The sequence below is a fragment of the Pseudonaja textilis genome, chromosome 5 (genome assembly GCF_049901715.1).
Source record: "Pseudonaja textilis isolate UNSWEBS1 chromosome 5, rPseTex1.2, whole genome shotgun sequence".
Classification (NCBI taxonomy): Eukaryota; Metazoa; Chordata; class Lepidosauria; order Squamata; family Elapidae; genus Pseudonaja; species Pseudonaja textilis.
Window position 1 is genome coordinate 58,319,101 of NC_141994.1, and position 22,961 is coordinate 58,342,061.

A 22,961-nucleotide genomic window follows, 5' to 3' on the forward strand; every position below is an offset into this window, starting at 1 on the left:
ATTAATTAGAAAATTAAAGAAATAAGGAAATCTACAGCATAAAATAATGTTTTCAACTGGAGCAACTTTTAGATCTGTGATCTTCATTTCCCAGAATCCCCTGGCTAACATGCTGGCCAGGGAATTCTGGGAGACGAAGTCCAACATTTTAAAGTTATCAAGGTGGAGAAATCCTGGTATAAAGAGATAGTCATAGGTACTAAAATGGAGTTACTCAAAATTCAGCTTCTTATCTGATCTAGACAGAACAAACTATAAAAGAAGTGTTTTGTGGGTCATTTTACTGCCCCAAATCTGATTTTGTTGTTTAAGGACTATTGCAAAACTACTTTTTACAAAACTGCCTTTTCAGGATTCATTGCCCAGATTGAGATGGCTTTTTATACGGTTATTTTTTAAAGTTTTTGAAATATGTTTTACTTCTTAAGGTGGGTGACTGAAGTCACTGCTCTTAACAAAAGGTTTTATCTTCACGTTTGCATGTATCAACTTTTCTTCAAAGAAAGATTTTACCCTTTGCATCCAAAATGAAAATATGGCAACAGAGTTAATCCCAAGATCTATTTTTCTTTTTTATGACTTTTTTTAAAAAGGGAAATCTTATCCTTCTGCGCACATGATTCAGACTTTACTATTATCAATAGAATGGCCCTAAATGCAGTCAATGAAGCTAACTTGAATATGTTCTAATATATATTTTTATTTATTAGCTATGAGCTTTCAGATTGTTTCAGATCTCACATATATCAGCCAGGTCATGTACCTGAAAATGCCAGGTAGTCCCAATAATGTTGACATTAGTCATTCTTATCCAGTCCCTAAAATGACAGTCTTTCCTCTGGTATCTGCAATATAGAATTAAAAATATTTGTTGTTTTCATCACTGTCAAAAAGAATTACCTAGATTCATATTTTGCATTGAGACATCCATGGTATGATATTCCTCTTGTTGACTATTCCTCTTAAGGATTATCTGTGAAAGCTAGGAGTTGAAATCTCCAGTTTTTGATGGCTCATTTCCTATGTCTTTGGTAGAAAATATTATTGGGAGAGTCACTTCTTAGCAAATTTCATGAAGATTCCTACAATATTTTATCTTGCAATTTAACATCTGGATAGGAATTAATTAATTACGGTGGGCACGAGTACATGCAAATAGAATTAGTGCATCTTGGAACAAGCTTTACATGAACCAAGTAGGTGATTTAGCTGCAAAAAAAGACAAATGCAAACCTAGGATGTATTAACAGAAATATATTAAGATCAAAAGAAGTCAATATTCCTCTCTGTTCTGTTAGTGAGATCTACAGTACAGTATAATGCATCTGGTATGGGACACCAGACTTTAGGAAGGACAGTAACAAACTGGAGTGTGAGCAGACGACCCAATCAAAATGATAAGGAACCTGGAAGGAGAAATAATTAAGGAACAATTAAAGATATTGAGTATGTTTAGCCTGGAAAAAAAAAGCATTGTTGTTATAAAGTAAAGGTAAAGATTCCCCTCACACATACATGCTAGTCGTTTCTGGCTCTAGGGGGCAGTGCTCATCTCTGTTACAAAGCTGAAGAGCCAGTGCTGTCCGAAGACGTCTCCGTGGTCATGTGGCCAGCCTGACTAATGCTGAAAGCGCACAGAATGCTGTTACCTTCCCCCCAAAGTGGTCCCTATTTTTCTACTTGCATTTTTACATTTTTGAACTGCTAAGTTGGCAGAAGCTGGGACAAGTAACAGGAGTTCACTCCACTATGCAGTGCTAAGGATTCAAACTGCCGACCTGCTGACCTTTCCGATCGAGAAGCTCAGTGTCTTAGCCACTGAGCTGTTCTCAACTAATAGAAGGTTTGTAATGTAGAAAACAGGGCAAAATTATTCACAGTTGATCCAGAAAAAGAAACAATGCAATCGTTAGGAAAATCAATCAGAAATTTGCAATTAAATGCTACAAGTATGCATATGAGAGTTATGGTGCATCCAGAGCAGTTAAATCTGCTCAGCAAGTTATGTTCTGATAGTTGATATTAGACAGAAGAAAGGTTGGAAAAACCACCACAACTGTTCTCCTTAACAAGGATTAAACCATCCAAACTTGCTTGGCTTCTTTCGTATTAAAAATGAAAACAAACAAGAGTATTCCTTTTGTACAATAAAATTGGCTTCAACATGAGGAGCATCAATCTCTATGCATTACATTGTCATACTCTGCTCGGCACACATTAACCTCTTGCGTTTGATGTACGTTTGACCTAACAGAGGTAGGGTGTGAACCTACCCTAAATGGTTATTTTACTGTTTAGTGTAACTATAAATGGACCAACCATTGGTAAACATACCATGCATGCACAGCCTCTCTCATTGCAGAGACCTCTTTGGTTCAAATCCATTTCTGATCACAAGGGAGAAAATTGAGTTAAAGGGAGGTCCATTTCTCAGCTCAGAATTGAGCTAGGACTGTCAAACTCCCGGCCTGCAGGCCAGATGCAACATGCGCCGTCCATGCTCATGCCCAGTTTAGCAAAGAGGAAAAAAGTTGTGATATGTCATGTGATGCCGCTGTGACACCGTGAGTCTGACTCCCTGAGGTAGAACGAGAAAAACATTTGAAGCAATTGAGCATAATGGAATAGTGCCAGAGTTCAGCTCTTCACCAAGGAAGAACATAACAAAGATTTGCCAAGATGGACTCAGCAAGGCTAATATTTAGACTGAGCTCAGAATGTCAAGGAAATGAGAAATAATAATATACCAGCTGTCTAATAAAAATGGTAAAAAGGTATTGAATAGTAAAAATTAGAACTAGTTTGCTTCTGTTTTGATTCTACCTCCTCTAAGAAGATAATATGTAATCCCATTGTAAAAAGTTTGTTGAAAGAGCAGGGTTCCAGGTTAGACACACAAACAAGATACATAACCTTGAGGGAAATTAAACTAAGAGGGGAGAACTGAAAGTTTAGATTTATTCACATTGCAAATAGCGCAAGACATGAGGTAATGGATTTAAACTACAGGAAGTTCAAATCCAGTTGAAACTTTAAAAAAAGTTTCTAAGTGTTAAGAACAGTTAAACAATAGAACTAACTACTAAGGTAGGTCACAATTTGTCCTTTGCTCAGGAATGCTTTCATGTGGGTTCTTGCATTGACCGGGGATTGGATTTAATATCTTACATAGCCCCATCCAACTTCATGATTCTTTACCCCTTTTCAAGAAAAAAAGTAGACAATTCCCATTTCACACTGAGTATTTTAAAAGGAAGACATGGAAAAACCAATATGGTGGCCACAATAATATCTATGTTAGCTTGCAGATGTAGTCTCTTATTTAAGAATGTAGTTTCTGCAGCCTCTTGCTAAATATTCAACTTCAGCATTTCCCACTATTGCTCATACTGATTAAGACTCTAAAGGGGCTGTAATTCAGCAACATCTGGAAAGGTATACAATAGGCTTTCCACCCCTGCAGTAGTAGACTGACTCTGGTGAATTATTGTTCTTTTTAGATAATGGGAGCTATGCAGGAAATAATTACTCTTAAATACACAGGATAACCAAAACAGTAAAGGGATTTCCTACTGACAGCCTGTACATTGAGATAATCCAGTTCTAGTAGCTTTTGAGGAAGCCAGCTGACTTGAGCTAACCTTTCTAAACATTAATGCTGCATTTAAAATCACACATAGAATCATAAAACTGTAGCTCCTTGAGTTTAGCCTTTGTACACGTTGATATCCACCCAAACATATGGCTTTAAATTGCTGAAATAACAATGTCATAACAAGTGAAACTTCAAATATCAAGAGGAACAACTACTTTTTGCTTTGTACACACACACACACAAACACACACTATCACATTGTCATGACTGCATTTTATCCCATTCTTCTCGTGTCCAAGAAGTTCAAATTCCATGCATATTTTGAGTCTCCTAACAATCATTTATATACCAGAGTTTTATGTGGTGGGCTTAATTGATATTCCAACGGTTTTGGGTAAACCACAAGTTTACCTGAAATTATAGACCATGTCTATAGAGAGAGCCACGTTATGTTGTTAAGACCACTAGAACTGTCTTTGTAGACCATAGGAACCATGGGAACAATTACACTGAGATCATTAGACCTTGCTAAAATCTACCTATACTTCAATTTCAATTAGAGGAGGATTCTTCCTTCTCAGTTCCCTTTCCTCAAATATTTTGTATTTTTACCAGCCCAAATTCTCTTCATACTGCATGCTGCATTCACTGTGTTGTAAAAAGGAAAGAAGTACTGCATTTTCTCTTGCTATCTGTGTTTCCTGATTAGCCCCAGGATTTCAGGAGTTCACACCTTTTCTTCAGAACAGTAAGAATAATGAGTAACTGAAAGGCAAGGCAAATGGTCTCTTAAAGCCCATAACTTCTCTTTCCTCAACAGACAATCTAATCGATGACCTTAATCATTTCATTTGCTTTAGTGTTCTTTAGAGGTGGCTGCAGAAAAGATATTATCTATCGTTCGGTGGCTAGCAGACATCATTGTGCAAATAATTATAAATCCTCTGCTTTGCAATATTATTCAGTTAATATTAATCCCCAAAGGGTGAGATCTGCAGTTTTGCTGTTTCTAAAATACTTTCTCATTTTGATTCCTGTGTAAATAGATTGGCTTGCTAGATGTTCCTTTGCTCCTAGTAATTTCCCTGGGATCAAAATGCAGCCTGTGACCACATCCAAACATTATCTTGGATTACAAAATAATAATAAAAACATTATCAAAATGCATCCCTACCAATAACTAAAAATTAGCAAACTCCCAAGATGGTTTTTTTCCACCCAAATTGAAAGGAAGACTAAACGTATGTGAATCACTTTCCATCAAAACCTTCCATCTATTCAATTTTCTTATGTTGTAAATATTTGCTAATACACCCTCTGATGTGAAAATGCCTTTAGCTGTGAAAATGAGTAAGATCTAGGACTAATACTTTTGCAGCATTGAAGTAACACCCTATGTAAACATTCTCTAATGTGATTGGTGCTAATCTTTTGCTGTAAACACCATATATGGGAAGCAGGGCTCTGGGGAAAAAAATCACAGGAACTTTACATTCAGTTATCACAACTGAACTGCTTTGGATTACTCAGCTCCTTTCTAATTTATCATAAGCATTTTATCTTTGCTTTTTCCCCAGTGGAGACACATTCTCCTTGCATTCCTTTAGGGCTTGAATTCTGGGATTTAAAGCAGATTCCGAAATGACTTTCTTTTTTCTTGGGGTTAAAGTTCAATAGTTTTATTTATGTAGGGATGTATTTATTGTCAAATGGATGCCTTCATGCCCCTGGGACCAGTCCTTCTCTAAAATAATGGATGATCAATCACTGGTAATGCACTGCAGAAATTTAGCTTATATGAGTTCTAAGATACAGAATTTGGAGATGAAGCAGGGGAAAGTGCTTTTGACAAGGAGATTATGTTTTGGGGGAGAGGGGAAATTATCTTTTTGGTTTTCAAAAGGTAATATAAGAATATTAGCCGAGAGAGAGAGACAGAGACAGAGACAAAGACATAGAGAGAGAGAGAGAGAGAGAGAGAGACAGAGACAGAGACAGAGACAGAGACAGAGACAGAGACAGAGACAGAGACAGAGAGAGATTAGGTGAAATAGATGAGATAGATAGATAGATAGATAGATAGATAGATAGATAGATAGATAGATAGATAGATAGATAGATAGACAGACAGACAGACAATAAATAGAACATGATAGAGATAGAGGAAGAGAGAAAGAGAGAGAGGTGCCAGCAAGTTGTTTTCAGCTCCTAGTGACATGCAGATTTTCTCTGTGACTATCTGCTCCTAACCTAGTCTTTCAGGTTTTCCTATGGTACACTCATTGCCACAGTAACTGAATCCATCCGTCTTGCTGCTGGTCATTGTCCTGTTTTCTTCCATCTTTCCCAGCATTAAAGACTTTTCCAGAGAGCTGGGTCTTTTAATCCAAAGTAGGATAACTTGAACTTGGTCACTTGGCCTCCAATGAGAACTCTGAGTTTTGTTTGATGACTCATCAGTTTGGTACTATCAACTGCTGATAACAGCACATTACTAACATCTTGATAATAATTCCAGAGAGTATTATTCAGATGTTACAGCTAGTCTAGAGAGCATCCGTGTGGCAACTGGCACGTGGGAATGACCTTGAGACAAGAACTACAGAGTGAGAAATCAGCATGTAAAAGATGTCTCAGTACATAAAGGCACAGAGAGCATGAGGGTTTTTGTAAGAGACGCTCTTAGTTTTCTGGGAAAGAAAAGGAAAGGAGATAAATTCTTTCAGTCTTACAAGAATCTGCTAATGAGGAGTCCTTGGTGCTCTTTGAGCTTGCTTGGTTTCCTGCAGACATTTCATTACCCAAACTAGATAACATCATCAGTGCTAGAATTGGTTTGGGTAATGAAACATCTGCAAGAAAACAAACCAAGTTCAAAGAGCACCAAGGACCGCTCATTTCAACCCCGAGCTACAAATATTCTCCTTTATTGGAATCAGTTATACTTATAATAGAGTTAGTATTCGTGGTTGTGCTCCTTGACTGGACTACTTTGCAAGGCTAACAGTAGCATCATTGCTGCGCAGCTGCAATGAGCTCCCAAATGGAGTTCAAGGTGCTGAATTTTCCCTGTGAAACCTTTCGTGGCACAGGTGGCACAGGATGTAGTGTTCCGTGGAATTGTCTGTCTCCAATTAATTTTGCCCATCCAATAAAATCTGACAAGTTGGATATGCTCCAGATCCCATCACTTAAGTAATCCTCTCTGGTGAAAACCCAGGAGACTTTCTTCTGTCAACATATCTGCCAAATAAGACAACATTGCTAACATTCAGATGGTCTGGACCCTGACTGATTTTTAGAAGGCGTTGAAAATCTGTTTTTTCTCTTAAGCATTGGGTTGGGAGGTTCAACTTTTATTTTGACAGTCTCTAAAGATTTCTGCTGTGTGTTTTGTTCTTTGAAATTGCCCAGGTGAGATTTAATTTAATGATTTTGATTGTTATTTGTTGTTTTCAATTTTGCATATTACCCTGTCAATCTACACCTCATTTGGGCAGCTCTGTAAGTTGATCTGATGAATAAATAATAATAATTACAAAATAGTGTTATATTTCCAGAATGCTTCTACAGGAATTAAAAACACTTAACTAGTCTGCATTGTGTTTATCTTACAAAACATACCAGGTACATGTTAGGTCTGAAAGGAGCTAATTGGTATTTTTGAAAGCAGAAATCAGAATATAAGGGTGGAAAGAGGCAATGTTTTGTCAGTTGAAAAAAAAAATCTGTTTTGGCATACCTTTCAAACAAAGGGTTGGTTCTGTCTAAAGAAGCATCTAATAAATTCAACAGCATTTTAAAAGATTTGACATTTTGACCCAAGATACTTGGAACAGATATTGGCTCATTCCACAAGCAACCAGATCCATTCATGCACATTTAAAAAAAAATTGTACTAAATAGAAACGGGATGGAATGAAAAGGCCATCGTTTTGCTTTTTAAAATAGTTCAATAAACAATAGACACCTTGTCTATAATAGAATAAACCTGTCTATTCATAACTTTAATTCTACTCAAAGGTAAATTTCAGAAATATAAGATTACAGTTTAGCTGTAATGTTTTGACACATGGGGCTTAAAATACTTATATATACCAATAGAATTAGTGTATCAATGTTTGCCTTTTTAAAAAATACTTCATTTTTTAAAGGATTTTGCCCTTACCTTCTGTGAGATCATTGTGAGAATGTTAGATCCTTAGTTATCCTTTTTTTTTACAAGTAGTCCTCAATCACTAATAGCCTTCTCACTCCTGCAGTATACAAGTTTTCTCTAATATATAAAATGTGTTTTTCAGTTTCCAGAATTCTCAGCAATGGCCATTTTGAGACCTCTTGAAAATGGAAATGACCCATTTTGAAAAGTACCAATCAAAATCCAGAAACTTTGTCTTCTTCCCTTGTTCTTGGCATCTCACACCTCAGATATTTTAGAGTTGTTGAACTTTTTCCATCATCAGTTGGAAAAATGTTTTCCATCATTAGATTTTTAAAAAATAGTCCCATAGAGCATGTAGTATTTTATTATTGTCTTAAAAACCTAGCTATTGCTACTGATGAATAGAGGGCCAGTCTGATGTCATGATTAAGGCACCAAGCTAAAAACTAGGAGACCATGAGTTCTAATTTCACCTTAGGCACAAAACTAGTTGGGTTATTTTCAGCCAGTCATTCATTCTCAGGCCTCGGAAAGAGGCAATGGCAAACACTTCTGAAAAACCTTACCAAGAAAATTGCAGGTACTAATTCAGGCAGTCTCTAGAAGTCAATACTGTTTTGTTATTATTATTACCTTTATTGAAGGCACACCTACACCCACACCCACACTCACACACACACTCAATAGATGGTACATATCTTAAACTACATGCAAAAGAAGATAACTGAAGAGGGTTATACAATCCCATTCCTTGTTCAGATTCTAACATTTTCACACAGCAAAACGGCATATTTTGGCTTGATCTTATCCCAACCACTCTCAGAAAACAAACAAAAAGTCACACTAAGACAAAAAAAACCCTTCTAGATATAACTTTTAGCCACAATTCTAAATTTTCAACTTGCACTGGAACACATAGTAACTTTATTTGTATTGTATAACCTTTTGAGTATTATATACTGTGCTCTGTTATTCCCCATTCTTCATGGAGCAAATGGTTTTATTTATTTTCTATAGTTGTAGCCGCCCATGAACGATAATGAAGTTCTTAACAATGTGCTTCAACATTAGTAGAGTATAAAGGTTGACACATTTGCACTATGCTACTTACAACCTTTTCCAAAAGCTCAAATAATTTATTTTCCAAAGCACTAGAAGGCAAGACGAGAAACAATGGATGAAAACTAAAAAAAAAAGGAGAGAAGCCACCTAGAATTAAGAGAAACTTCCGAACAGTGAGGACAATTAACCAGTGGAAAAGCTTGCCTTCAGAAGTTGTAGATGCTTCATCACTGGAGGTTTTTAAGAAAAGGCTGGAAATCCACCTATCTGAAATGGTATTGGGTCTCCTACTAGAGCAGGGGGTTGGGTTAGAAGACCTCCAAGGTCCCTTCCACCTCTATCCTGATTTATTTAAATTAATATATATGTAATAAATTCTGTGATCAGTGTCCATTAAAACTATGCTGGCATAATTAGAGGCTAAGTGCAATACTGCCATCTCCTGGAAAGAGAGATTTTTGTGATTTGGAGACTGGAACGTCTCTAGATCAGTGTTTTTCAAACTTGGCAACTTTTAAGACGTTTTAATTTAACAGTTAGTGCTTTGCTACAATGAGTCGGATGTGTATATTAGCTTAAGATTTAAAGAAAAATATTGTTCTTTGCTGAGATGAAGCATGCTCCAAGTATTCATTGTGAAACAGTTTCAAGTGGCAGGCCCCAGAAGTATGTCTTCTTTGCCCTTTGCAATCCCTAGAAATAAGTAGCCTGAACTATATTGACCTTTCAGAAGGCTGTGAACACCTGATTCTTCCCTAGGCATTAGTGCTGGGATGTCAATCATAACTGCACTGGCAGGTGGTCAATTATTACTGAGCTTCTTTTGGATCTTGGCTTGGTTTCTTTTGACTTTATTTATTGCCTGCCTTTATTATTTTTATGAATAACTCAAGGTGGTAAACATCTCCAACATACCTTCCTCCCAGTGGTGGTATTCTACCAGTTCGACCTAGATCAGCCAAACCGATAGCTCCGAGAATCAATCATCTGTGAGTGAACTGGTTCGCTCTGACAATCGGCTGCTGGGCCCTCCCACCCGTTCTGGCTTTATACTGCCCTTTATTTCCTGATTTTGAAGCTCAGCTGCTTCGTGAGGCACAGCGGATTGCCGCGCTTCAGCTGTTGAAGACATAGGTAGAATGTAGGATTGCAGGTCAGTATCAAATCCTTTGTGTGCATGCATGCACAAAGCGCACCCACCAAGCCATGCCCACAAAACTGGTGGTAAAAAAAATTGAATCCCACCACTGCTTCCTATTTTCCTCGCAACAAGAACACTGTGAGGTAAATTGGGCTGAGAGTGAGTGACAGGCCCAAAGTTGCTCAGCTGGCTTTCATGACCTCGGTGGGTCTAGAACTCACAGACTCCTTGGTTCTAGCCCAGTGCCTTAACTACTAAACCAAACTGACTCTCTTTTAATCCTTTTGATTCAATAATTAAAATTAATTTTAATGAAATGCTTTGCTTTTTGTTTAGTTCACTACCCAGAGTTTCCTTAGATGAGCAGCATGCAAATTGGATTGATAAATACATAAAACATGGAAAGGTAAAAGGGTATACATTTGGAAGTGAGGATAAACAGCCCTAAACATCTAGTTCTAAAAGAATTAAAGAATTTCTACAAAAAGGAAACAACTAAGATCCACAGAAAACAATTTCTGTGATCCAATATTCGCATATATTAGAGTTGGCAATTTTGGTTAACCATGAAAAATTAGCTAGTTTTTACTCTAGTCTGATTTTTAAACAACTAGTCCTCAGGTTAAACGACAATTAGGACTGTTATTGCCTCATTGCTGAGCAATGGTTAAATCGTGACATCACATGGCTGCACTGTTTAGTGACAATCCTGGCAGTCCTGGTTGCCATTGTAACCCTAAAATATGCTGGTCCTAAAGCAGGAAACAGTGGATGTCCCAAGAAAGGAGGTAAGGACATCATGGAGGGGGGAATACTGAGGGAACCCCTAGTAGGCCTGGTGCAGAAGCAAAGGAAGGCCGGGGGGGTGTCTTGTGCCATATGAGTGAAGGCAGGCGAGGGAAGCAGGGCGCAGTGCACCACACAGGAGCGAAGAGGGGCCGAGGGGACTTACTGGAACCAGTTTGGTCTAGAGTCGTGATGGCAAATCTATGGCATGCATGCCACAAGTGGCACACAGAACCATTTATGCTGGCACGCAAGCCACAGGCAAACTTACCTCACTGCGCATGCACGCACCTCACAACTGATTTTTTCCGGTTGGTTTGAGGCCTTTATCAGACTCCCAGAGGATTGGAAAAAGCATCTGCAAGGCTTTTCAGGATGAATTATAGGTCCGTTTCATCACTTCCTATAATACCAAAAGTGACGGAACAGGCCTATAATTTGGTCTGAAAATCCTTGTAGAGGCCTTTTCCAAGCATCTGGGAGGCTGAAAAAGGCCTCAAACCAGCCGAAAAATCAGCTGAGAGGCGCAGTGCACACGAATGCACAGGGGGCATGGGGAGGGAGGCCGTACATTGCATTCTGGGTGCTGGTGCGCGAGTGCATGTGTGCTGGCGCGCATGCAATTTTTGGCACAGGAGCCCAAAAAGGTTAGCCACCACTGGTCTAGAGATTAAGGCACCAGGTGCAAAAGAAAGAACCATAAGCTCTAGTTCTAGTCTTGCCTTAACTGTGAAAACCAAAAGGATCACTTTGGCCAGTCACTTTCTCATCTGTCAGTGCAACTCACCTCATAGACTTGTTGTTGTGGGGACAATAAGAGCAGGGAGTGTGTAGGATATGTTCGCCACCTTGAGTTATTTGTAAAAATAACAAAGGCAGGATACAAATAAATAAAATCAAAACTTGCAATTTTCCTGCTAGCCTCCCCATTTTTGTGGTAGAGAAGATTGAAATAGTGATTCCATGTCTGTGGGATGATACAACTGTCGTGTGAATACCTGAATCACGATCATGCAAACGATGTGATAGCTGGAACTTCTAAAACCGGTTGTAAGGAACAAAAAGGAACTGTCCAGTAGTGGGATTCAAATTTTTTTACTACCAGTTCTGTGGGTGAGCGTGGCAGGGGAAGGATACAGTAAATTCTCCAGTCAGAGGTGGTATTTGCCAGTTCTCTGAACTACTCAAAATTTCTGCTACCGGTTCTCCAGAACTGGTCAGAACTTGCTGAATACCACCTCTGGAACTGTCTGATTGTATAAGCTATCAGCCAATGGAATAGGTTGTCATATGATGTGCTGAGTTGCTCCCTAGAGGTCTTCAATCCAAGATTGGATGAATCATCTGTCAGAGAGGCTGTAATGCAGGGCTGTCAAACTCCCGGCCCATAGGCCCGATGCATTACACACTGGCCACGCCCATGCCCATTTTAGCAAAGGTGGAAAAAGTCCCAATATGTCATGTGATGCCACCATGACAATGTGAGTTTGACACCCCTGCTGTAATGGATACAACAATTAAGCAGGGGGTTGAACTAGATGATCTCTATCCAACTCCGATTCTATGGTATTAACCTGATCATTTCAAAAAAAGCTGTGGTGAAAATCCGCATGATCCTTTTTTTAAGATCAAAGAAATGTACAAGATCCTCACATACTTCAAACATCCATTCTTCATTCTTAACATCATCCATCCCTGCTGGAAGTGAAGTATGCAAATTGACTCTGGGGATCCATAATGGAATTTTCCACTTCCTTCTAAAAATGAATATAGAAGCTAATTAAGAGAGGAAAAACCAGAGGGGAAGGAAAAACAGAGGGGAAGTTCTTTCTGTGTGGTGTGTTTTCTTTTACTGGGGGGTGGTGGGGTGGTGTTGAGCCAGGCTTCTTTCTGTCTTTATTTTTCAAAGGAAACAATCCATTTCTGATGCTTCTCATTACTGTCTATATGGATACATAAATATTCTGGAAGAGGAGAGTATGCCATTCCACAGGATAGCAATTTGTCGATTGATTGACTTTAGGTTGACTTTCAACATAAATAGCTCTCTCTCTAGGGTGGACAGTAGCAGTTTTGGATGCAGAGAAATCAAAGTGCAGTTATCCCAAGCAGCTCTTCACAACCAATACAGTGTAACCCTCATCATTCTGAAATGCGTGTCTAAATGTTAAAGCCACTGTCAGCAAACTTGGAAAAGTGAGAATCTCAGGGAAACATCCCGTTGCTAAGCCTCTCACGCAAGGATTACCTCCGCCTCCACCACCGCCAAAGAGGGATGGAACGCTTTGGCCCCGCCCCCATCCCGACATGCCTCGCGCTCAGCAAGCAGCGGGTTTTCCGTAGGTAAGATGGCGGCGCCCACGCTCCGGGCCGGGAGCCTATGGCTACTTTCTGCTCGGAGAGCAGCGCCGCCGCCGTCGCCCCGACTCCTGGTTTCCCAGACGCGGCGGCAGCGTCACGATCATCAGCCAGACGCTCGTCCGACGCCGGGCTCTCCCGTGGCGAAGGGGCTCTTAGCTACGCAGTACCAGCGCGGTCTGTTCCAGGAGGTGTTCCCGCCTCAGCCCGCCGAGGAGCAGCTCATCGAGCTCCTCCAGCCCGGCCGGCCTCCCGTGACGGCTTACTGCGGCTTCGACCCCACGGCCGACTCGTTGCACGTCGGGCACCTGCTGGCGGTGCTGGGCTTGCTGCACTTTCAGCGGGCCGGCCACAACGTCATCGCCCTGGTGGGCGGCGCTACGGCGCAGCTGGGCGACCCCAGCGGCCGCACCAAAGCGCGGGAGGCGCTGACGGCGGAGCAGGTGCGGGAGCGCGCACGGGGCCTCCGCGAGGGGCTCCAGCGGCTCTTCCAGAACCACCGGGAGCTCTTCTGGGCCGAGGAGGAGGGTAACCGTCTGGGCAGCGCCCAGTTCCTGGACAACGCCGGCTGGCTGGAGAACGAGTCGGTCATCGGCTTCCTGGCCGGAGTCGGGGGTCACCTCCGGATGGGCACGTTGCTGAGCCGGCAGAGCTGCAAGGCCCGCTTGAGCAGCCCCGAAGGCATGGGCTTGGCCGAGTTTCTGTACCCGGCCCTTCAAGCTTACGACTTCCTGCATTTGTACCGTCACTACGGCTGCCTCATTCAGCTGGGCGGAGCGGACCAGTTGGGCAATATCATGTCTGGCTACGACCTCGTCTCTAAGTAAGGCAGAAAGGAGATGGCAGAAAGGCCAGCAAATCTTAATTTTAGTGTTTATTTGATTTGTCAGTTGCTCACAAGATACAGGTATAAGAATAAATATAGTTTTGAATACATGAGATGGATACTTGTAAGAAAAATAAAAGAAACAATAGGACAGGGACGTTGGCACGATTGGTGAACTTATGCACACCCCCTACAGGCCTCTTAGGAAGGGGGTGAGGTCAATTGTAGACAGTCTAAGGTTAAAGTTTTTGGGGTTTGGGGTGTGACAAAAAAGTCACAAATGTGACAAAGGGATGCAGGTGGTGTATTAGCAATAGTATTTAGACTTATATACTGCTTTACAGCCCTCTCTAAGAGGTTTACAGAGCCAGCAAATTGCCCTCAACAATCTGGGTCCTCATTTTACCCACCTCGGAAGGATGGAAGGCTGAGACAACCTTGGCCCTGGTGAGAATCGAACTGCCAAATTACAGGCAGCTGGCAGTCAGCAGAAATAGCCTGCGCTTACTGCACTCTAAGCACTGCGCCACCACGGCTCAGCATGTCATTTACATTTACAGAGGGCTGTAAAATGGTATATAAACCTTTTTTTTCAATCACATTTTATTAAGTTATAAAGTATAAAATACAAAAGTAAATAAGAGGTCAATGAGGTAAGGGGAAAGGGGGAAGAAAAGTGAGAAAAGATAGGGAAAGAAAAAGAAGCATTGACTTCTGACTCTGTTACGGTAGAATAAGGCATTAACAACAGATCACAGCTTTTTGCTTTTCCATAATAGTGTGAACAAATCATTTCTATAAAGATCTATCAATCTAATCTGTATAGCAGTATATAAGTCTTAAGTGCTGTTGTTATTATGTACTTGCAAGAATGTAAGTCATAGATTTTGTGTGATGACATCACACTTCTTTTGTCATTTGGCTCCCTTGGTGTCTCTTGTGGGGGTCCATTGGAGGTAAGCTTTAATTTGTGTGTTGTGGGAAAATGCCTGCCTTAAATAAGGAACCAAAGTGTTTGGAGATAGATGCAACAAAGCATATTTTATTATCATGCACAACTACAGTGATCTCTTTGGTCACAAGAATGCAAAAGAACCCCAAACTAATCAAGGTTATGGGTTATATACTTCCAGAACTGGCCCATGGTTAAGAAAGTAGTGTAAATCATATTATCACCTTTGTAGCTGGAATATAACATCTGATAATACTATAGATACCCTGAACTAGTTTCACACAGAGGCCTCTATAAAGACTCCAAGCCTCTTCTACTGATACTAGCATCTTTTAACATAAACAATGTCCTTTATTTGTTCTAAATGTCTTTGGAGATTCTCAGTCATCCAGGTCATGATTGTCCCAAAGGGTGTTTTTTTTTTTTCAAGAGACAACTGGACATTCGGGGGGGGGTGTCTGATGCTTCTCATACAAGAACTTTCTTCAGCTCTGTCCTTTATTATCCTTTATTGTAGGCATGTTGTGTCTCCTTTCACACTAGAAAAAGGGTCATAATTTCATTTCTGTCTCCTTCCCCTTTGGGGTTTTTGAAGTCTGCTCTAATAATAAATTTCAGAACCATAAGAAAACAATTGAATATTATTCATCTCCCAGTGTCTTTAGGGGAGGGAACTGAGGTGAGTATTAATGAACTTTTATTAGTGGTAGTGTTTTTTCAAAATTTTGGACTACATTTCACCACTTCTTTGCATTTGAATATTCTGGGTAGAGCTGATGGAAGTTTGTCCAGAATATTTAAAGAATAATAAGGTTGTCGACATTTGGACTCTCGGACATACATTCTTTCCATAACCTAGTGTGCATCCAATATCCTGGAGTATACAATAGCTACTGTCATATACATAGTAGGTGATTGAAAATAAAGCAAGTTGTAGTTTGATAAATCAAGTGTTTATGGAGATTCTTGATATATCAAGATGATGTCAGGCTGAGGGACGCTGTTGTAAAACTTAAAATATATTTGGTTTTTAAATGGTTGGGTTTTTAAAAATCTGTGCTGCCCATTTAATGACCTAAGATCTTAAGAGCCAGTTTGGTCTAGTCGTTAAGGCACTATCTTAGGAGCAGGGAAACCTGAGTTTTAATCAGGTCTTGGGCATTGGAAGTCAGAATGGAAGATGAACCAGTCATTCACAGTCCTAGGAAGAAGGCAATAGCAAACCATTTCTGAAAATATTACGCATGAAATTGTCCATGTTGTGTCCGGTGTTAGGTGTGATCGGTCAGATAGTATTGAATGTATATCAAGCTCTGTTGACAAATAACATTTCCATTTTTTTTCTCTTCAGAGTAACTGACAAAGATGTATTTGGAATAACTGTGCCTCTTATTACAACTACTACTGGAGATAAGCTGGGAAAATCTGCTGGGAATGCAGTCTGGCTTAACAGAAATAGGACTTCTCCTTTTGAACTGTATCAGTTCTTTGTCAGACAGCCAGATGCCACTGTTGAAAGGCAAGTCTATTTCTACATGAAGAGTTATTTTCCTGCTAAAAACGAAAAGACTTGTTTGCTAGAATGATGATTTATAGGATGCGAGACCAGAATTCAAAGCTTCATAGCCACAGAGCTCACTCTTTCAGTCTAGCACAAATAGGTACCCAAATGCTTTTTAATTGTTTCTATTTTTATTTCCAATAATGTTGGTATATAATGGGCAGAAGATTGCATTTCTTCAAATTATTTCATAGGATTGTTGTGACAATCAAGTTGGAGTGAGAACAAAAGTGCTCATCTTGAATGTCCTAGAACTTAGATAGAATATATGTGGTAGTTTTAAAAAAAGATGCTTAGAGCACTCCTCACAATTGGTTTGTGCAATTGGTTTGTCTCAAACTTCATGAAGTAGTACTTTTGACACTCAAAGAGCCTAGCTCTGTTCTAACTGATCAACTGGATACTCTGATAAACTTTAAAATTAAACCAATAGTTGACACATCCTCAATTTTGTGGGTTGATGAATAACAAAGGTTAACAGCTCCATTGCTTCTGTATAAATTACAATACAAATAATACATTCCTGGTTTTCAACCCTCTCCCCCCCCAGCCCATTTTTCAGAGCTGAATGTTTCTGTATTTACTGTGATTAGTTTGTCATGTTAATTTAACTCTATCTGATCAGAAACAATTACTGCTAGTGTCAGGTTTTATTTTCAATAGTTTTAGAAAAGGAAACATAATGTATTTGTCCCACTTTTAAATTATCTACTTTAAAAAAAACGTAAATCTGTATTATGTGACACTGAAGCAAAATAATGCTATCTTCTCTTTAAGGTATTTGAAGCTTTTTACTTTCCTTTCTGGATTGGAAATTGATCATATCATGAAAGTGCATGCTAAAGAACCTGAGAAGCGGGGACCTCAGAAACGGCTTGCTGCTGAAGTAACTAAGCTTGTGCATGGCAGGAATGGTCTGGAATCTGCCAAGAGGTAAAGAACAGATTGAATTTGTTAAGTCTCATTTGTTGAACAAAGTCCTGTTAATGGATATATAAGCAAGGGCTTTATAGATAGCAAAAAGAGAGGCAATTAAATTCTGGATTTCCTATCTTAATTTCTCCATCCCAAGTTGGAAACATCTGAACCAGGGGTGTCAAACTCAAGGCCCGTGGGCCGGATCTGACCCCCGGTATGCTTAGATCTGGCCCGCGGGGCCGCCCTGGAAATTATGAAGAACTGCCCATGGTGCCTCTGCCAGTGAAAACGGAGCTTGGGAGGGTTGTGCATGGCCCTCCTTGAGCTCTTTTTGCTGGCAGAGGGCTGCAGGAAGCAGCAACAGCCAAAAACCTAGGTCACCAGAGGCACCCTGACACAAGTGATGTCGAGCTGGCCACACCTACCCCAGCCATGCATACTCAGGCCATGCTCATCAGGGTCAAACAACCTTGATGCAGCCCTCAATCAAATCGAGTTTGACACCCCTGATCTAAACCAAGAAAGGAAAATCTAATGACATTTTCTCATTTATTTCACAAATGGTGCACGGGGATGTTGAGGCACATGATTAGTGCAGAGGAACTTTGGAACTGAAGCCTTTCCAGTCCTTTAAACCTACTCTAACCCCAACATGAAAATAGTTTTTTCCCTTTGGGAGCAGCACGTTTATTTTGTTTCGTTTTTAAAGTGAGGGAGAAGACATGACAGAATCATTAATCATGGTATTTTTTTCCAGAAGGATAATTGTAAATGATAGAGCACTTTGAAGCATACAAATGCTCTGCCCAAATTGAGAAAAACTGGTATGGCAAATATTGATGCAGGGTGCATTTTGATAACTACTTTATTACCAGATGTACAAAGGCCTTTTATTACAACAATGTGGATGCATTAGAAAGTATGTCTGACAAAGAGCTACAGGAACTCTTTAGAGAAGCACCTTACATAGAAATGCTGCTTGAACCTGGAACAACAGTACTTGATTTGTGTCGGAAAGCTAATGCAATTGCAGATGGACCAAAGGGGTAAGTTAGCACATGTTTTTGTCTCTTTGTACTCTTACTTTCTATAGGTTATGCTATAAATTGCCTTATGTAGAAGTTACTTTCCACGAATCCTATATACAGGGAGTCCTCAGGTTACACTGGCAATTGCAATTGGGATTGCTATTTCTTAAGTGAAAGGCTGGTAAAGCACATGATCACATTGCTTAACAATGGCAGTCCTGTCAAAACCTGAAATGTGAAACACTGTGAATCCCAAATAAAGACTTAAGGGGTGTCGCAGATAGGTGGGAGAGGTCCGGGAGATCCTTGGAGTGGCAGGCCTGGTAGGCTCCTGGGAGAAGTGATGGTCATGTGTGGGCAGGAGATGCCTGCATTTCATCAGAAAATAGGATCTCTGCTTTTTCCAAGTTTTGAAAATAATAAATCTGTTCTACTTCACATTCCTGATAAATGCTTATTACTTCTAAACCATCTTGAGATTTTTTTAGCAGTAAATCCAACTGTATAATTTCCTCTTCCAGATACCGTGACATAACAGTTGGTGCGGTTTCTATAAACCATATTACAGAAACTAATCCTGACGCTGTACTTATTCTTGGACAACATATTCTCAGTAATGGTTTATCACTACTGAGGATTGGAAAGAGGAACTATTATATTATAAAATGGCTTCAGTTGTCACATGAAGAGTGACAAAATAAAGGTTTGTAGTCAGCTATGAAAGGTCACCTTTCTTCAAAGATATCAGAAAGGCATAACACAGAAGTACACAACAGACGTTACCAAGGACAGTGGAACAGTTGTGTAAAGTGTTTTTCTCACTGAGTGAGGCCTGCTTACCTACAGAAACATTTGGAAAATGAATGGTGTTTTGTTTCATCAGTCAGTCATGAAATACATGTAATGGTTTCAGTTATAATGGAATTTAAATGTATAAATCATTGTGGAAATATTCTCTGCAATAAGGATATTAAAGCAAATTTTCAAAGACTTACTAGTTGCATTATTATTTGAATTACAAGCTTTAGGTAAAATGGCCTATTCTAAAGACGAATAGCAATAGCACGTAGGCTTTAAACCCCTCTCAAAGTGGTTTACAAAGTCAGCACATTGCCCCCAACAATTTGGGTCCTCATTTTACCCACCTCGGAAGGATGGAAGGCTGTCAACCTTGAGCCTGGTGGGATTCAGTCTGCCAAATTGCAGGAGTAGCTTGCACTACTGCACTAATAATAACTAATTTTGTTCAGTATTTTCTAAGATAATATGTTGAGAGCTTAGGTACCAGAGACAAACTCCTTGTGTGCCCAATCACACTTGGCCAATAAAAACTTCTATTTAGAGTCATTTTACGGGTTGGACAGTTTTGACAAAAATGTAAGAATGCTTTGAAAAACGCAGCTAAGTTCAGCTTAAAAACAAATGCTAGAATAGATGAGAAATGTTAAATTTATTGTAATTTAGCTTTGAGGTCTAATCTAACTGAAAAGTCTATTTTTATACTGTCAAAAACAGCAGAAGCTTTATATATCTTATGCTTTCCAAGTAAGATATTACAGATAGTTTGCATTAACCAAATACTGCCTTTACTGCTTTCCCAGCTTGCTTTTGTTTAAAGCTTAGGTTTCTCTGAACCTAGTTATTATCAAATTGTTATTCATCAACAGTGCAGTGATGAATTGTATAATTGGAATCAGATTCATAGTTTAATCTGCCATGGTCAGTCTGTAATAGTATGGAGTGCTAATCATTCTGTTCCACAAGAACAGAATTGCTAATGTCCACATCTTGTGAGTACATTTGATATATTGCTTTATATTTACTAGGATAGTGTTTCACAAAGCTTTATTATAATTGTATTTATTTCATGCATTTATCCTTCTTAGACACTTCATTAATAAAGGATTGAAAATCAGTATTCGTAGAAAAATTTGGGCTACACTTTTTAAACAAATCTAAGCAACTCATATTTACAACTATTCAAAGCAATTAAAATACTTGTATTTACTGAAACTTCACTCAGCTGCCTTGACAAGTGATTAAAACTGACCATACTTTAAAAGGTGATTTATTGGTACAAAGCTATCAACTTTACAGAATTAGTTATAACTTTAGAAGCTGACAAATTGTCTAGGCATAATCTTCATTTTTTGTAGATTCAAACTGCAAACCGTTTATCTTTGCAATGTTTGCTATGGCAGATGAGGTTTACATTGCTTTAGACCAGTGGTCGCCAACCAGTGGGCCGAGGACCACTGGTGGTCTGTGAGAAAATTTTGGCGGTTGCAGAGAAATGTCACCCCCAAAGCAATTAATCCAGGCTGCGCGGGAACACAAGGCTGTGCTGCCCACATGGCCTGTGGGAACACAAGACTTGTGTCGCTTGCATTGTGAACAACACGAGGTAGTGAGGGGAGCGGGGAAAGGGCAGAAGGGGGGGAACTTGCCCCACTCACCCCAAGCGCCTAGCCTGGCCATTGTGCTGCTTCTTTCCACTTCTGCTTTTGGCTGCATGCAAGGAAAGCAGCAAATGTCTTTCTCTTTCCCAAACTCCACTAGAAATGAGTCTTTGGGACCCTGCAAGGCATCCTGCTCCAAGAGGCTGCGCCAGCAAAGACTCATTTCTGCTGCTTTCCTTGCATGAAGCCAAAAGTTTCTCTCCCTCCCCCCTCCCCCAGAACGGAGCTGGAGATGGTATCCTGCAATCCCAAATAAAGAACAATCAATTGGGAGTGGGGAATTTTCCTGCAGACTTTTTGGGGGATTTTCCCAGGGTCTCTGGTCCACGGGTTTTAAAAGTATGAGTTTGGTGGTCCCTGAGGTCCAAAAGGTTGGCGATCCCTGCTTTAGACCATGGGTACCAAACTCGCCATGTCATGTGATGTATCACATTTTTTTCCTTTGTGGAGCTGGGGTGGGCGTGGCCTGCACATGATGCATCCAGCCTGTAGGCTGTGAGTTTGACACCCCTGCTTTAGACCCAGAAAGTCTTAAATGTTTCTGCAAAAGTTACTGTGATCTGATCCAGCACTATAATTCACCTTGCCTTGGTATACATTTCAGTTTCTATTGTACCGGGAATATTGAAAATTATAGAAAATGGACTCTCAGTAAATATTGTATAAAACATGTATAGAACATTTGGGGAAACATTCCATCTTTATCTTCCCTGTGAAGGGTAGCTAAAGGAACATCACAAACAGTTCCTGTTGCAAAAGAGCTACTTCTCAAAATTTAGCAGACCATTGCCAAAAAGATGGATCAGTGTAATCTGAAGAAAGATGTCATATGCCAGGCCTTCCCAAAACAATTGTGTTGGCCCACCTCATATCATCAAGTCATATCATTTGAATTGATCCAGAACTGTTGTTCGTACTTGAAACTGCCTGTATCGATGTAATTTAGAAAAACTTACTTCACTTAGAGACAAACTTAGGAATTAAATATTGCAATAAATATGAGCTTTGCCTTCAAAATTATATTTCTCATTACTTTTAGAGCAAGATAGGTTTTTATCAATGATGGGTTAATATGTTTAGCCTGACCCAGAGGTGGTATTCAGCAGGTTCTGACCAGTTCTGGAGAACTGGCAATGGAAATTTTGAGTAATTCGGAGAACCACTAGCAGAAATTTTAAGAAGTTTGGAATACCACCTCTGACTGTCCCTGTCCCCATCTTATTCTCTGCCTACCAAGTCCCAGCTGATCGGGACTGCACAGGAGAATGAAGCTGGAAAGCAGGTGAGTGGTGTGGAGGGATTGGGGGTTTTACAGTTTCCTTCCCCTGCCATGCCTACCAAGCCACACCACGCCCACCAAGCCACGCCCACAGAACCGGTAGTACAAAAATTTGAATCCCACTACTGGTCTGACCCATGTTCTTGTTTACTTTTGAAGATGCAATGGAAATGTCAACATTTCTCAGTCACGGATCAATGCAAAAATTATCAGGAACATGCAACAATTACTTGTGTGATGAAAAATCTTTAAATCCACTTGGATGTTCCCACTGAACACCAATAGCACTTAGATTTAGACACAGGTTTATAGTGATTTGCAGCCCTCTCTAAGTGGTTTACAAAGATTGTTGCCCTCAACAATCTGCATCCTCATTTTACCAACCTTGGAAGGATGAGTCAACATTGAATTGGTGAGAATCGAACTGCTGAACTGCTGAGCCAACAATCAGCCTGCAATACTGCATTGTAACCACTGTGCCACCACAGCTCTTAAAGGCAGGATCCAGTCAGAAATTAATATAAACAAGAGAAAACAATATTTCTTTCAAGTTCCTCTAAAACAGAATAATTTCCCCAGGGGTTAATTTGGGCATATCCTAGGGGAAATGGAATAATGTATAATTGCTTGTTTGTGAGTTAAAGGATCTTGCTGTAAAACAACAGTCTGGGTTTGGTGTGCTTGTGTCTGTTTATGGGGTAATGACTGGGCAAAGATACATTATAGTACTTTTAACTCATATACTAGTGCAATTCATTGAACTGTCAGAATCCTGGCTTGGCAGTTATTCAATTCAAGACCATCTAGTTCCACAGATTTGCAAAGGCCACAAGC

The 22,961-nt window shown here is 39.9% G+C and overlaps 1 protein-coding gene across 1 annotated transcript; it reads left to right on the forward strand.

Annotated features, from left to right (window-relative positions):
- The first annotated feature begins 13,055 nt into the window (after positions 1-13,055).
- Positions 13,056-19,380, forward strand: YARS2 (tyrosyl-tRNA synthetase 2). Its single transcript, XM_026722191.2, has 5 exons — positions 13,056-13,927; positions 16,234-16,401; positions 17,221-17,376; positions 18,237-18,407; positions 18,911-19,380. Exons 1-5 carry the CDS (start codon positions 13,095-13,097, stop codon positions 19,080-19,082), a joined length of 1,500 nt encoding a protein of 499 aa, XP_026577976.2. The 5' UTR covers positions 13,056-13,094; the 3' UTR covers positions 19,083-19,380.
- The last annotated feature ends 3,581 nt before the right edge of the window (positions 19,381-22,961 follow it).

Bases quoted from the DNA above. Each gene is read 5' to 3' on its own strand.
- YARS2 (XM_026722191.2), top strand. From the start codon at position 13,095: ATGGCGGCGCCCACGCTCCGGGCCGGGAGCCTATGGCTACTTTCTGCT. The intron at 13,928-16,233 runs GTAAGGCAGAAA...TTTTCTCTTCAG, and splicing joins GGCTACGACCTCGTCTCTAA to AGTAACTGACAAAGATGTAT. The intron at 18,408-18,910 runs GTAAGTTAGCAC...TTCCTCTTCCAG, and splicing joins ATTGCAGATGGACCAAAGGG to ATACCGTGACATAACAGTTG.